At 50.7% G+C, this 14,018-nt stretch overlaps 1 protein-coding gene across 3 annotated transcripts; it reads left to right on the top strand.

Annotated features, from left to right (window-relative positions):
* The first annotated feature begins 1,929 nt into the window (after nucleotides 1–1,929).
* ZNF263 (zinc finger protein 263) lies at nucleotides 1,930–9,179 on the top strand. 3 transcript variants are annotated; one of them, XM_025984812.2, is made up of 6 exons: nucleotides 1,930–3,077; nucleotides 3,909–4,089; nucleotides 4,580–4,653; nucleotides 4,936–5,062; nucleotides 6,524–6,640; nucleotides 7,119–9,179. In XM_025984812.2, the coding sequence occupies exons 1-6, from the start codon at nucleotides 2,691–2,693 to the stop codon at nucleotides 8,285–8,287; spliced, it is 2,055 nt and encodes a 684-aa protein (XP_025840597.1). In that variant the 5' UTR covers nucleotides 1,930–2,690; the 3' UTR covers nucleotides 8,288–9,179. The 3 variants fall into 3 exon arrangements, 2 of the variants coding, with proteins under 2 accessions (XP_025840597.1, XP_025840598.1); XR_012000218.1 differs by lacking the exon at nucleotides 4,580–4,653; XM_025984813.2 differs by lacking the exons at nucleotides 3,909–4,089; nucleotides 4,580–4,653 and having other exon boundaries at nucleotides 2,371–3,077.
* Nucleotides 9,180–14,018: the final 4,839 nt, after the last annotated feature.

Below are 14,018 nucleotides of genomic sequence, written 5' to 3'. Positions count from 1 at the left end.
TAGGCAAGGACTGAAACTAATCCAGGACAGAATCTAGTGATCATAACAGCCAAGGCCAGGACTAATAGGGGTTCTTTATCTCAGATTCAAATTTGTTCTCTGTTATAATCATCAGGGAGCCACCGGCAAGCTGAGGACAAGAAAATATATGAAAGTAGAATCAATAATGGTCTCCAGAGGGCATACTTCCTTCTCTGAACTTTTCACCAAAGACCTAAAATAGTGGTTCTTAATCTTTTTAGTGGTTTTGAGAACTTGATAAAAGCCATGGATCTGCTTCCTAGGAGCATACACATATATACCCAGTTTTGCATACAATATCAAAAGTTACAAGCTCTCCAAATCTAACTATAGTGGCCCTCCAGAACTGCCCTGGCCTGTACAGTAGCTACTAGGTGGCACTTAGCAACACCAGGTGCATTTCACCATCTCAGTAAGTTCTACTGGACAGGGCTGCTCTATAATTTTATGGACTGTAGGTTAAGAACTCCTGCCCCATATGAGCCTCTGTAGATCTACCGGCCTATATCCTACTCCCAGTAATATGCTGGCTATTTTTTTTTTCTGTCTGAATATAGATAAGCCTCAAAGAAACAAAAACGAACACAAACAGTAATTTTGAATAACGCAGAAAGTCCATCTAGCTTCAAGTCCCCATTAATAATCTAAACTTAAATAGCAGGTGATTCATTCTTTCCCATCTCAAGGTATAATGTGGTTTTGCAAACATTCCCATGTCCTACATCCTGCAATAAAAATCCAAGTGGCTTTTCTGTGAGATAGGGTGTGCATTAGTAACAGCTAGTATGACATGGAGTTCATGCCGAGTGCCAGGTACCATCCTAGCATCCTACATGTTAGCTCATTTAATCCGCACCCAATGTTACAAGGTGGGGATAGTCTTATCCCCTCAAAATAAATGAAAGAGCTAAAGTTTGGGGATTGGTGGGATTAAATAATTTGAGAGAACGTGGGAAATGCCAGCAAAGTGGGGCGATTCTAGGTTAGAATCTGTAGTTTCCTGGGATGCCTGGGTGGCTCAGCAGTTTAGTGCCTGCCTTCAGCCCAGGGCGTGATCTTGGAGACCCAGGAGTCGTCCCACATCGGGCTCCCTGCAGAGAGCCTGTTTCTCCTTCTGCCTAGGTCTTTGCCTCTCTCTGTGTGTGTCTCACATGAATAAATTAAAAAAAAAAATCTGTAGTTTCCTGCAATAGTCGGAAACAGAAAATAGCCTTAGAGGACTCTGAGGTCTCACGCCTCGATAAGGGTTTCTGAAATGTACCTATACCTGCCTGCGTGTTCTGAGGCTGGGGCCACATGTGGCCACCGCTTTTCCTCGAAAGGCACAAGAAAACCCAAAATACTCAGGACTCTTTCCACCCAGTCGTCCAAAGCCAGCCTGTCCTCACATCACCCGTTATTATTGTGGCAGCCTGAACTTGAAGACAGACTGAACAAAGCGTTAACTGTTACACGGGGATGGTCTCCGTCCTACAGGTTTGTGTGCCATGAGCGTCTAGCTGCATTGGGCAAGCGCTGAATAAAAGGTTACAGGTTGTCACGATCGACTCCTACGACGCCCCATCTCCTGAGCCCACGGGCCTGACTGTCGCTGGAGGGAAAGTTGCTGAGCCGACTCTCCGGGTTCCCTCCGTTCGCCCCTCGCAGTGAAGTTCACAGCTTTCGTCACGAGACCTAGGACCCAAGAGGGAGCTGAACACGATCCCGCCCTCGCAGGGGTGGACACTGAGTGGCACGTCCTGGGTCACCAGGAGCCTCAGGTACAGCGAGCAGCACACAGGACTCACGGCGCCTGCCAAGGGGCCGCGGGTGCAGGCGCCGGCGCAAGCGCGGAGCGCGCCACAGACTACATCTCCCGGCAAGCCTCGCGGCGACGTTGACCCGGGCGGGTCCGCACGCTTCCCTCCCACCCCGGCGCCGAGCGGCGGCGGAGAGGAGCCGAGCTTGCGTGCTGCTGAGGCCGTCGGGTCTCCGGCGCCCTCTCCTGCACCCCCGAGTAACCAGAGCGAGGGGGAACTGCTCTTAAGTCCCTTATGACCGGGATAGTAGTTCTCAAACTTCTGTCTGGTGGAAGAGCTTGTAAACAGTTCAGATTGCCGGGCTCCACGACACTGACGCGCTGGATTTCACGTGGCTCGGGAATTTTCACTTCATTAGGTTTTCTGGGAATTCTGATCCGGTTGCCCACTGGCCACGCCCTCAGGCTTGTTTTCCACTAAACTTAACCGGCCCCGCCTCTCGTCTCCAATTGGCCCGTCGCTTGTCCCGCCCCTGCAGTGAAATCTTCCCTTGTGATTGGTCGGCGGTGAGGCTGACCCAACGGACGCGAGAGTTCGCGGATCGTGACCCGGAAGTTGGTCCCGAGGTTGCGCCGTTGGCTGCGGCCGCCTGACGCGCGTTGGGACTTCCGGCGTGAAGCCGAGCGCCTAGTCTCGCCTGAGACCGCGACGAGGTTGAAAGCGCGGCGTTGTGGTCCTGCCTGGTGAGGCCCTGCTGGTGACGGGACAGGCGGCTGGCGCGGCGGCGCCCGTGGTCGACTGAGGCCAAGGCCCCGGAGCCGGCTGCGCCCGGGCTGGGCCCCTCGGCCTGGACTTGCAGTCGCGGGGTCTGGGGGCCTTCCCTGGCGGGCGCAGCTGATCTCAGGGCCAAAGCGCACCCGGAGCCTTGCGATGGCGTCGGGCCCGGGCCCCCAAGACCGGGAAGGGCTCCTGATAGTGAAACTAGAGGAGGACTGCGCCTGGAGCCAGGAGCTGCCCCCATCGGATCCAGGGCCCAGTCCTGAGGCCTCCCACTTGCGTTTTAGACGGTTCCGCTTCCAAGAGGCCGCTGGGCCCCGGGAAGCCCTCAGCCGGCTCCAGGAGCTTTGCCACGAGTGGCTGCGGCCTGAGATGCGTACCAAGGAGCAAATCCTGGAGCTGCTGGTACTGGAGCAGTTCCTGACCATCCTGCCCCAGGAGATCCAGAGCAGGGTGCAGGAGCTGCATCCGGAGAGCGGCGAGGAAGCAGTGACCCTTGTGGAGGACATGCAGAGAGAGCTTGGGAGACTGAGACTACAGGTGAGACAAAGAGCTTTTTCTGCGGTTTGGCCCCGAGGACTAGGACATGGCGGCCCTGTTCTCCATACCTTTAGTTGGTCCCTCGAGTAGATTTTCTGTGAGCAAGAAGTGTTTTCATAGTTTGGTCAGGAAGATGCATTTTCCAGGTTTTCCCCGGAAGGACAGAGTGAGCTGTGAAGAATGCCCCATTTCCACATGGAGGCAGGGGTTTTGCCTTAGTGTGACCCCCAGAGTTAATTTGCAGGATTCAAATCCTCATTCTGCTCCTTAAAAGCTTTGTGACTTTGGGCAAGTTAGTTAATCTCTTTGAGCTTCAGATTTGCCGTTAGTAAGGTGAGAATGATAAAATACCTTTCTAGGTTTGTAGGGAGAGCATCATGTAGTTTTGATCACACCATTGGCTCTTAGTGCTTAATGGCTGTTAGGTGCAGCAGCCTCGTTTCCTCTGCAGAGTTAGGTCAGGATACTAGTAAATTTAGAAAAACAGTTTGGCAGTGAGGCTCTGCGGGCACTCGCCCACAGGATCACCAAAATTCTGGAGGAATGGAAGCATTAGAGTGGGGGAAGGCAAGAGGAAGTCAGGTGTGTCAGGTGTGCAGGAAAGGTTTGCCCTGGGAGTGGAAGCCCTCGCTGCCACATATAGGATCAGGAAGGCTTTTTTTTCCCCCCACATATAGGATCAGGAAGGCTTTTACTGTAAACTACTCTTCTCTTTTGCTGGATCCAAAAGGATTGACTGGTTTTCTGTCGAAGGTTTGCCTTCAATTCTGTACTAATTTCCCTTGCTGTCAGGCCCTGTTGTGATGATGAGTGATGTGGGTTGGTTCCCAGGTCACAAACCATAGGCGGGGAACAGAAGTGCTTTTGGAGGAGCCTTTGCCTCTGGAAACAGCACGAGAGTCACCGAGCTTCAAGTTGGAGCCAATGGAGACTGAGCGAAGCCCTGGCCCCAGGCTGCAGGAGCTGCTAGGCCCCAGCCCCAAAAGGGACCCCCAGGCTGTAAAGGAGAGGGGTGAGGAACAGTTATCTGGGCTGGTGGGAGGGAGGAGGGGCTTTGGGGTTGTCCCGTGACACCAGCAAGTGGAGTTCGGTCACCTAGGTGAGGGAATTTCAGATCTTAGGGTTCCAAGATGTGGAGTAGGACCTAAAAGTGGTGGATTGGGTTCTTTTGGGGATGGGAGGAGGGTGGGGGGTTTGTAAGTAAGCCCTTCTGTATGCTGAACACAGACATTTACAGCTTTGAATGATTGGGGGCTTGAATGCTGCAGGCCAGCAGGGAAGTTTACTGGTGATCATGTCTGTCCTGTCTGCCCACCCCCCCACCCCCACCCTCACACTCTGCCATTTTTGATATTGTTTTATTATGCTTATGTTGCCTTCTTTTGTGCATTATTCAGTCCTCAGCAGAGACTGGGTGTTGGGGAATGGATACCATGCTATAATAATCCTTGGGTTCCCAAGAATTACAAACGCCATTCTCATCATGATTTCTGTCACTTCAGCATTGTCTGCTCCCTGGTTTTCTCTCTTTCCTGCTGAAGGAAACATGGAAGACAAGGAGATGACTGGGCCCCAGGTGATGTGGAAGTTCCCGTTGTCTCCCCCAGCACCTCTCCCCGCAGTTGCTCTTAATGGGGGATGGGGTCTTTTTGCCTCTCAGAGAGGATCCTTTCTCCCTCACCATGTGCAGCCTCCCCCCCCTTCTTTATTTATTTCCTCCACACCTCACTTGTGGGCCTGGCACCCTTCTTCCCCATGAAATGTATCCTTGGCCCCCTGGGTTTTGCCTCCATAACTCATGACTGCTTGAATTGTTCTTGGTGCCTCAGGGGCTAAAGGAGATCTTGTGCTGTTTCAGTTGCCTGAGAGCTTAGAGGACGTGGCTATGTACATCTCCCAGGAGGAGTGGGGGCATCAGGATCCTAGTAAGAGGGCCCTCTCCAGGGACACGGTGCAGGAGAGTTATGAGAATGTGGACTCACTGGGTAAGGACTTCTTTTCCAGGGATGAAGACTGAGCTGCTTCTGACCAGGGACCTGTCCGTTAGTCACTCACCTCCAGGACATAAGTTCTGAGTTTCGCCAGAAGACCTCCCTTTTTCTAAAGCACACTGGATGAAGATCAGTTAAACATTTGGCCGATGGCACAGTTGGCACACTTATGACCCCCAGCTGCCAGAACTGAAGGCAGGGAGTCTGAGCTTTCATAGACTTCCCAGGGCAGAACAAATCAAATCCACTGACAGCCTCCCCCACCCTTGCATCATATACACCCAGTTCTTGATGCCCTGCAACTGTGAGATGCTTATTCCTCTGACCTCATTTGTACTTTCTATGCTTCACTAGTATTTCTAGGCCCTTCCCCAGCTTTCAGGAGGCACTGGCATCAACATTCCATCCTAACAGTTATCCCAGCCCTTGAAAATTCGGGAGCGGGGAAGGCCTTTTGGAAATTTGAAAATGATGCATGTGTGTAAAACAGGATCAATAAATTAAGATGCATCTATGAGTTAGACTATTATGCAGAGATTCAAAATGAGGCTTATAAAACATGGCAAAAGGCTGATAGTTGGATCTAAGTGAAGAGTGTACAGGTATTGTAGAATTCCTTCAACTTTGGATGTGGGAAAATTTTTATAATAAAAAGTTGTAGGAAGTCTTAAAAATGTAAAACAATTCTGTGTATGTTACCATTATAGCTGTATTGATACATGGTAGGAAAGAGTCACATGCACTTTGTTTTCACACATCAAGTGTTTTTAAAGAGAGGCATAGCTGTAGGCTCACTTGCACTAATTCTGCATGGGGTCACCACTAGGTTTGGTTCCCTTCAGTGGGCCATGGTTTGGTGCCCTAATTTGAGCATAGCTTTCAGTGAGTGCTGTATAGGAAGAGAAATTTGGATCACAAATTTTTAGAACTAAGCCATTTAAAGTCCATGTTTGCTCGGATTAGAGTGAGGTTTTAGTTTTAGCATAGCAGAGGAATGATACTCTTGGGTTTTAACCTCAGGGTCCTCTCAGAGCCCTAGATTTCTTTCTGATTGTTCATCATATTATGTTTTCTCCTGGAGTTGTCTAGTGCAACTTAGTTCTAGTTTATATTTATCTGTGAGGGTCAGGGCTTTATGATATTAAACTAATTCCTCAAGACCTGATCATTCTAATCACGTTTGTTTGGTTTAGTTACAAAAGTATACATTCTTGTTGGAGAAGATCCCAAGTACTACAAAAATGTAAAAGGAAAAAGCCATATTTTCCCTACTCCAGTTTCTTTCTCTGGAGGTAACCACTGAGAACAGTTGGGTGTACGTTCAAATAATTGCCATCAGATTTATTGCACCTTCTGTGAATATGTTCTCTGAGTGCAGGGAACAAGATTAACTGTTTCTTCTGCCTGGTAGAGGAAAGTGGTGACATAGAAATTTCTTTCTTTCATTGTGAACAGAGTCTCAGGTTCCTAGGCAAGAGGCCCTGAGCACCCAGGTGGAACGAGGAGGAAAGCCGTGGGATCCGAGTCTTCAGACTTGCAAGGAGGGCTTGAGTCCCAGAAGCCCAGCTCCAGGTAAGGAGTGATGATGAGCAGTCTGCCCAGCTAACCTTGTGCTATTGGGAGGGAGGCATCTGAGGATTTGGCTGTAGAGCTAGTCCATCACTGCTGCCAGGAAGATACATTGCTTCCTGTATCTCTATTGCCCACTTGCACCCCTGGGTGCAGAATATAAGGCGTTCACCCCTGGGGCCCACCCTAGTCCCAGCTCTGCTCCATCCCACCCATTTCCACAGGGCAGCAGCCAGACCCTCAGTTGTAGAGGGAGTTGGGGGCCTGTATGAAGGAATTCGGGACTGGTCTGAGCGAGCACTGGTTCCTGAGCAATGGCCACACCCCTTTTCCTCTCCAGAGTGCTCTGCCTACATGGGGAAAATGGGAAACTAGAACTAGCCCTCTGGCCTTTTGATCTACATGGAGTAGCAGATAGGTGGGATTTCCTTTTCTGTGGCATAGGAATAACATAGGGGTTTGATTTCTCTTGCTCTGCCAGGAGAAGAAAAGTTTGAGAACCAGGAAGAAGGTACTCAGTCCGTTTCCCCTGAGAGCGTCCGCCCACAGGCACTGCTGCCAGGCCAGGCCAGAGGGGAGGTACCCTGGAGTCCTGAGCAGGGAAGGCCTCAGGACAGGGCAGACGGGCACTGGGAGCCTCCCCCAGAGGAAGGGATGGAGCCGTCCTTAGTAGGGGCCACAAGTTGCAGAGAACTGGGGCGACCAAAGGATTTGCAGCCGAAGAAGCTCCACTTGTGTCCCTTGTGTGGCAAAAATTTCTCTAACAATTCGAACCTAATTAGGCACCAGAGAATACACGCAGCAGAGAGACTGTGTATGGGTGTGGAGTGTGGCGAAATCTTTGGTGGGAACCCACACTTTCTGTCACTACATAGAGCACACTTGGGAGAGGAGGCCCATAAATGCCTGGAATGTGGAAAGAGCTTCAGTCAGAATACCCACCTGACTCGCCATCAGCGCACCCACACGGGGGAGAAACCCTATCAATGTAACATATGTGGAAAAAGCTTCTCTTGCAACTCAAACCTTCACAGGCACCAGAGGACACACACAGGCGAAAAGCCCTACAAGTGCCCTGAGTGTGGGGAGATCTTTGCTCATAGTTCCAATCTTCTTAGACACCAAAGGATTCACACAGGAGAGCGACCTTATAAGTGTGCCGAGTGTGGGAAAAGTTTCTCTCGCAGTTCACACCTCGTCATACACGAAAGAACTCATGAGAAAGAGAGGCTTTACCCCTTCTCTGAGTGTGGGGAAGCAGTGAGTGACAGCACTCTTTTTCTTACAAATCATGGAACCCACAAGGCAGAGAAAAAACTCTTTGAATGCTTGACTTGTGGGAAAAGCTTCCGGCAGGGCATGCACCTCACCAGACATCAGAGAACGCACACAGGGGAGAAACCATATAAGTGTAACCTTTGTGGGGAAAACTTCTCTCATAGATCAAACTTAATCAGGCACCAGAGAATTCACACGGGAGAGAAACCCTATACCTGTCATGAGTGTGGAGACAGTTTTTCTCACAGCTCCAATCGGATTCGTCATCTGAGAACCCATACGGGAGAGAGACCTTATAAATGTTCTGAATGTGGAGAGAGTTTTTCTCGGAGTTCCCGCCTTATGAGTCACCAGAGAACTCACACGGGATAGAAAACAATGGGATTTCTCTTTGGCCCAGATAAAGCAGCACACTCTGAGGGTCGTCCTGTTAAGAGCTGGTGTTCTCTGCCCAGCCCACCAAATGATCTGTTTTTAAAGTAATTACTATAAAAATGAACAAGATGGGGGTTATAATGAGGGAGGGGCAGGGGCAGCAAAGGATGAGTGTAGAACTAAGACGGAACTCTGGCTGAACTATTGAGGGTGGCAAGTGTTTGAGGTGACGTGCTCAGGGCGGAGTTCTCTCTGAAGTGTCTTGTCCTGGGTACGTGTACTCCCCTCCGTCTGTTCAGCCAGGTTGTGATTTGGGTGCCTTACTGTGTCCATTGTTTGTCCCAACGACTCTGGGAATCCGTGTGGCTTTCTGTTACTGCTTCCTCACTTGGAATGTTCAGCAGGAGCATTTGGACTCCTGAGGCCCTTGTGACCAAAGAAGGGCAGAGTATTCTGGGTAACCAGCTCATGGCAGCAGAAGACTGGTGAGTTGCACCTCCCTTGAAAGCCCTGGCTGGGAGTCCAGGGCAGTCCAGGGCAGCCACCACAGCGCCTCTCTGACAGAAGGGCCCGTGCACAGGCCAGGCAAGTAAACGTCACCTTAGACAAAAAGGAACCAGAGACCCGAGGGAAACAGTAAGGTGGAGTTTGCAGTTCAGCCCAAGTATTGGCAGAGGAAACCAGATTCTGAATTCATTTTCCCTTGCAGAGATTAAGACTCCCCCACTTCTGTCCAAGAAAGAAACAGAGCCTGGGTCTCCAGAGGGTTCCGTGAAAGGCAGGGTTCCCTGGGAGGCTTTGCAAATGCGGATCGGATCCTGGGGAAATTGGGATTCATGCCTTTCCTTGTTGAAAATATGTTTGGATGGTAATAAATATCTTCAGGAGACATGAAAGTGTGCGACTCTTCATTAAGGACCTTTTGTTTTGGCCTTCAGTGTTGATTTGTCTGCGTCTGCTTTGGATAGAGGACCGCCTTTTTCTGTGGTTCATCAAAGAAGGTTTGGATGAGGTCTGTTGAGGTAGGGTGTGGCCCGGCCAGCTCCAGGCTGAGACTGCTTTGAGGTAAGGAAGGGTCAAGCCCAGTCGCTGCTTAGGTCATGTTGTCCTGAGGGTCTCCAGGAGGCTTCTTTCCTTGCGGTGGTGGACAGCAGTAAGAATGTCTTGATTTTTTTTTTTTTTTTAGAATGTTCACTTGTCACAAAGCTGAAGGAAAATCTTTTTTTTTTTTTTTTTTCCAGCTGAAGGAAAATCTGACTTAAAAGACAGGACATGATTGATTTATTGCCTGTTAGTGGAGGAAAAATAATGGGGAGGGCAAAAGTTTTTTTTTTTTTTTTAAGATTTATTTATTCATGAGAGACAGAGAGAGAGGCAGAGACACAGGCAGAGGGAGAAGCAGGCTCCTCGCAGGGAGCCCGTCGTGGGACTCGATCCCACATCCCGGGGTCATGACCTGAACCGCTGAGCCACCCACACATCCCTATGAGTAGGAAATTCTGATGCCAGGAAAACCTCTTAGGATTTGGCCCTGGAGGAAGATAGCTAACTGCTCTGAGGGAGAAAAAGATGGAACATTACTTGGCAACTGGCTAGCAAATACACCAATTTTAAGTGAGAGAAACCACCTGTACACCCCTCATCCCCATTTCCTTTTCAGTCTTCTCTTAGCCCTGCCTCAGTTTGTCCTTGGTTTTCTGAGCCAATTTTTAAAAATCTTAGTTTCTTATTTTTTTTCCTTTGTGCACAAGGGGGCAGAGGTAGTACAGGGTTTGAGGAGCAAGGGAGAGGAGGAAGATTTGAGAGGGGAATTTAGGATCATTAGGACAGGGCTGGTAAGGCTGCTGAAATGAAATGTGTGGGTAACATTAAGCTGATGTTACTGAGCACTCTCTTGAGTTAAGATGGCACCTTCAGGGAACTGTAAGTCTCCTGAGAATGGAAGGCATCCCTCCCCCACAGTGTCACTCCTGCAGATCTGATGCTGGTCCAACCGCTGTTGCTTCTACTCGGAGCACTGCAGCATCAGGCTAGAGCAATGAGTGCCCCCAGGAATTCACTCCCTGTCCTAAAGACGCTTTCCAATAGGAAGCCCCCCAGCCCCTTGTCTAGCTCCCCTTCTAGCAAATTCACAAGCAAAGCTGTTCTTGGCTGTCTTAATGAGATGATTTCACACAATATTCCATGTGAAATATTTACCTCAGCACCTGGCACATAGAAAATACTCATCTATTTGTGTTATATGCGGGCGGTTAATACTGGTAAGACTGCCTTTCTTCTAAGCACTTGCAACTGATGCCAATGTGAGACCACACTAGCAGAAATTTTAGGGAGCAATCTGTTCCAGGAAAGATTGAGGATTTCCTTTTTTATCTTTTTTAAAGATTTTATTTATTCATGAGAGAGATAGAGGCAGGCTCCATGCAGGGAGCCCAATGTGCGACTCCATCCTTGGACTCCAGGATCATGCCCTGGGCCGAAGGGAGACGCTTAACCACTGAGCCACCCAGGGATCCCAGGATTGAGGATATCTTCCTTGTCCTATCAAAGAGCAGGTTGGAGGTCTTTACTGCAGGCTCTCATGAAGTCACTGCAAGGGATGGCCAAGTGTGTGCCTTTTACATTTCTATTTTAACGTTGCACACACGCTTTTTAGGTTTATACTTTTACCCGCTGGTCCTTGAAAAAGAAACTGGAAGTCTCCAACTGGCTTTTATGTCAATGGGAGACTGACACCGGGGCAATAAAGACCCTTGCCCCCTCAGCTACGGAGGACACCTGGGTGACATGGACTGTCCCTGGAGAAATTTTTTTTTTTTTTTTTTTAATGATAGGCACACAGTGAGAGAGAGAGAGAGGCAGAGACATAGGCAGAGGGAGAAGCAGGCTCCATGCACTGGGAGCCCCATGTGGGATTCAATCCCAGGTCTCCAGGATCGCGCCCTGGGCCAAAGGCAGGTGCTAAACCACTGCACCACCCAGGGATCTCTGGAGAAATGGTAATACCGAAGACCAGTGGAAGGACTCCTGGGTGGAGAATTACCACATTTAAACACTGAAAAAACCTGGCTGGCAGGGGCAGATTAAGAGCAGCAGGCCAGACATCACTGAGGACAAACCTTTTAAGGCCAGAGACTGGAAAAATTAGTACTAAACTTTTGTTCTCCAGAAAAACGCATCAGAAATTTTAATTACAGTAAGAAAGATTTATGGGTCTCGAAATCATCTGCAATTCCAGGTTTTGCAGCCCCAGCCGTTTTAAGAAGAATATACTGTTTGAATTACACTGTCAACTGGTAGAGTTTTGCAAAATCACCACTGCTTTAAGACTTGTAATTTTTTTAAACGTTTCACAAACATTTGAAACAACTAAGTCATTAAAAAGTTCTTAATGTGTTACGGGAAACTAGCAAATTTATTAGTACTGGGAGACCAACTTCTTTGGGTGTCAGCAGCTCAAAAATAGTTAAGATTAATTAATTAATTTATTTTTTTTAGTTAAGATTAATTTAAAGCAAAAGTGTGTTTATTAGAAAAAATAGAAGTGCATTTGTCCTTTTAGCCTTCAATCCAGCTTGCAAACGCTTCTGATTAAAATCGGACTTCCATTTCAGTTGAAAGGGAGACTCAATTTCTGATGAAGTGATTTTTTACTGTGTGTGGCTTCAGGTAGCAGGTAGGGAGCAGTGGGAACGGTCTAGGTGAATTCAACAATGACAAAATGGTTGATTAAAAATCGTTCAGACTAGCGACATTCGGACACATCTTCCAGGTAACGTCCTCAGTTTATCACTGAAATGTCCCAGAAGTTCTAGGCAGACATCAATGGTGACAGGCCAGGTTCCAGACCTCCAGGGAGGTGGTCAGATTGCCACAAAGGGTGGGGAAAGAAAACCGGTTTCTCTCTTAAACCCAGGGCTGTGTTTGGCCATAATGCGGAGGGGTGTTGGCCTCCGTACCCCCACTTGCCCTCAAGGCAGGAAAGCGGCCTAGAACCCGGGTGCGAGTCCCTACCCCGAGGGTGAAGCTGCTGGAGGGGAGGGCCCGGGCTTCTCCGTGGAGCTCTAGTCCTGAAAAGATGAGGTGAGCCCCGTCCCGGCGGCCCGCCCGCGCTCCAGCCCCGCGAGGACGGCTCCCGCGCGGCCCCGGGAGGAGCACGCGCTGGCGGGGGCGGGGCGCTCGGCGGTCACGTCCCCACTAACCTCCCCCGACTGCGCCCGGCCTCTGGGCCCCGGGACCACACCCGGAGACCGCGCGCCGCCTCCCCAGCCCCGCCTCTAGCCCGCCCCCGGAATTCGGTGCCGGCGCCCGCCCCGCGCCCCGCCCCCCCCCCCCCCCCCCCCCCCGCCTCAGCCGCTCTGCCCGGCGCCCAACCCTGCGGCTGCGCGCTCCCCTCGGGCCGCTCCCCGCCCGCAGTCGCCCCGTCCTGGCCGCTCTAGCCCGCCTGGCGGGAGTTCTATGGCGGCGCCGGGGGCGGGGGGCCGCGTCTCCCCGAGGGCCCGCCCCACCCTCTCCCCCGCTCCCGCCGCTCGGGCTCGCGGGGCCGGCGCTGCCCACGGGTCTCGGGCTTTCCGCTCCCCCTCCCCAGCCGGCGCGGAGGGCGCCGTCGCACTCCCCGGAACTCTCCTCCTCCTCTCGGTTGTGCGCCTCCCTGGGCCCCGCGGCGGGCCCCCGCTCTCTCGGCCCAGCAGGGGGCGAGCGCAGCCCGGGTGGTGCGGCCGCCGGGAAGGGCCGGCCTGCGCGCGGGCCCTGAGGCCGACGGGAAGCCCCGGAGGCGCCTAACCCGATTCGATCCGGACGCCCGGGCTACGGGGTGAGAAAGGAGTGGGGGGAGGGCAAGCGAGGAGACTGAGGCAGTTGTTCAGGCAGGGGTGATGGCAGCCCGGACCAGGACACGAACAGCGGGGACGGAGAAGTGGGCACGAAGGGTAAGCCATTTAGGACGGAGAACCGACCGAACCTTACGAGGGCCCAGACGGAAGTCTGAAATCCTGGGACGGCATGGGACGAAAATTTGGCTCGGACTTGTCTTTCCTGCTCTTCTTTGCCAGTGGCCACTACGGCAGACATCCCGGGACGTTGCAGTTTCCCAAGAAGACGCACTCCCGCATGCGGAGCCGGAGCTCTTTGCCCAGATTGCCCTTCCATTGCCCGCCCTAAACTTTAAAGCCCAGTTTAGAAGTCACTTCTGACCGTCTTACACTTCACCCGCTACCCAAACACTCCCGAACCCTCTACTCATCTAGCACTTACACATTGAACAGTGGTTTGTTCCTGTCGTTTTCTAATTTAGGTCTAAATGCCTAACATGGGGCTCAGTACCTAGCACGGAAAAGCAACGGGAAGCTTCCAGAATCAGTGAATACTTACGAAAAGAGTGTGACTGCGGTCATTTACGCTGGAAATGTACTACCCATGGGGGGTGGGGGGCGCATTTGATGCAGTGACAAAAACTGTCCAGTAAGCTCATCTCACATTCCCATCCATGTCTTCCACAATCCATTCTACCCTAGACTTGAAACATATGCTAACACTTTAATGCCAAGACCTAAAGCATGTTAAGATAATAAGATATAAAAAATTTTATTTACAGTGTAATCTGCGTACTTTTTAAATACATAAAATACACCAAAATGCTAAACTATCCTTGGTGGACAGAAGTTGGGTGGGTACTTTTCATCATTTTAATATGTATCTTCTATAATCGCCATGCCACTTGCACAGTAAG

This window comes from Vulpes vulpes, chromosome 3 (assembly GCF_048418805.1).
Source record: "Vulpes vulpes isolate BD-2025 chromosome 3, VulVul3, whole genome shotgun sequence".
NCBI classification, from domain to species: Eukaryota; Metazoa; Chordata; class Mammalia; order Carnivora; family Canidae; genus Vulpes; species Vulpes vulpes.
The sequence above is the reverse complement of the archived record's forward strand: the minus strand, read 5'-3'. Positions and strand labels throughout refer to the sequence as shown.

What these genes read in the sequence shown, in the direction of transcription:
- ZNF263 (XM_025984812.2), top strand. Translation starts at nt 2,691, where the DNA reads ATGGCGTCGGGCCCGGGCCCCCAAGACCGGGAAGGGCTCCTGATAGTG. An exon ending in CCAGGCTGTAAAGGAGAGGG is followed by an intron (nt 4,090 to 4,579) that starts GTGAGGAACAGT and finishes CTGTCACTTCAG; the next exon opens with CATTGTCTGCTCCCTGGTTT. An exon ending in AGGAGATGACTGGGCCCCAG is followed by an intron (nt 4,654 to 4,935) that starts GTGATGTGGAAG and finishes GTGCTGTTTCAG; the next exon opens with TTGCCTGAGAGCTTAGAGGA.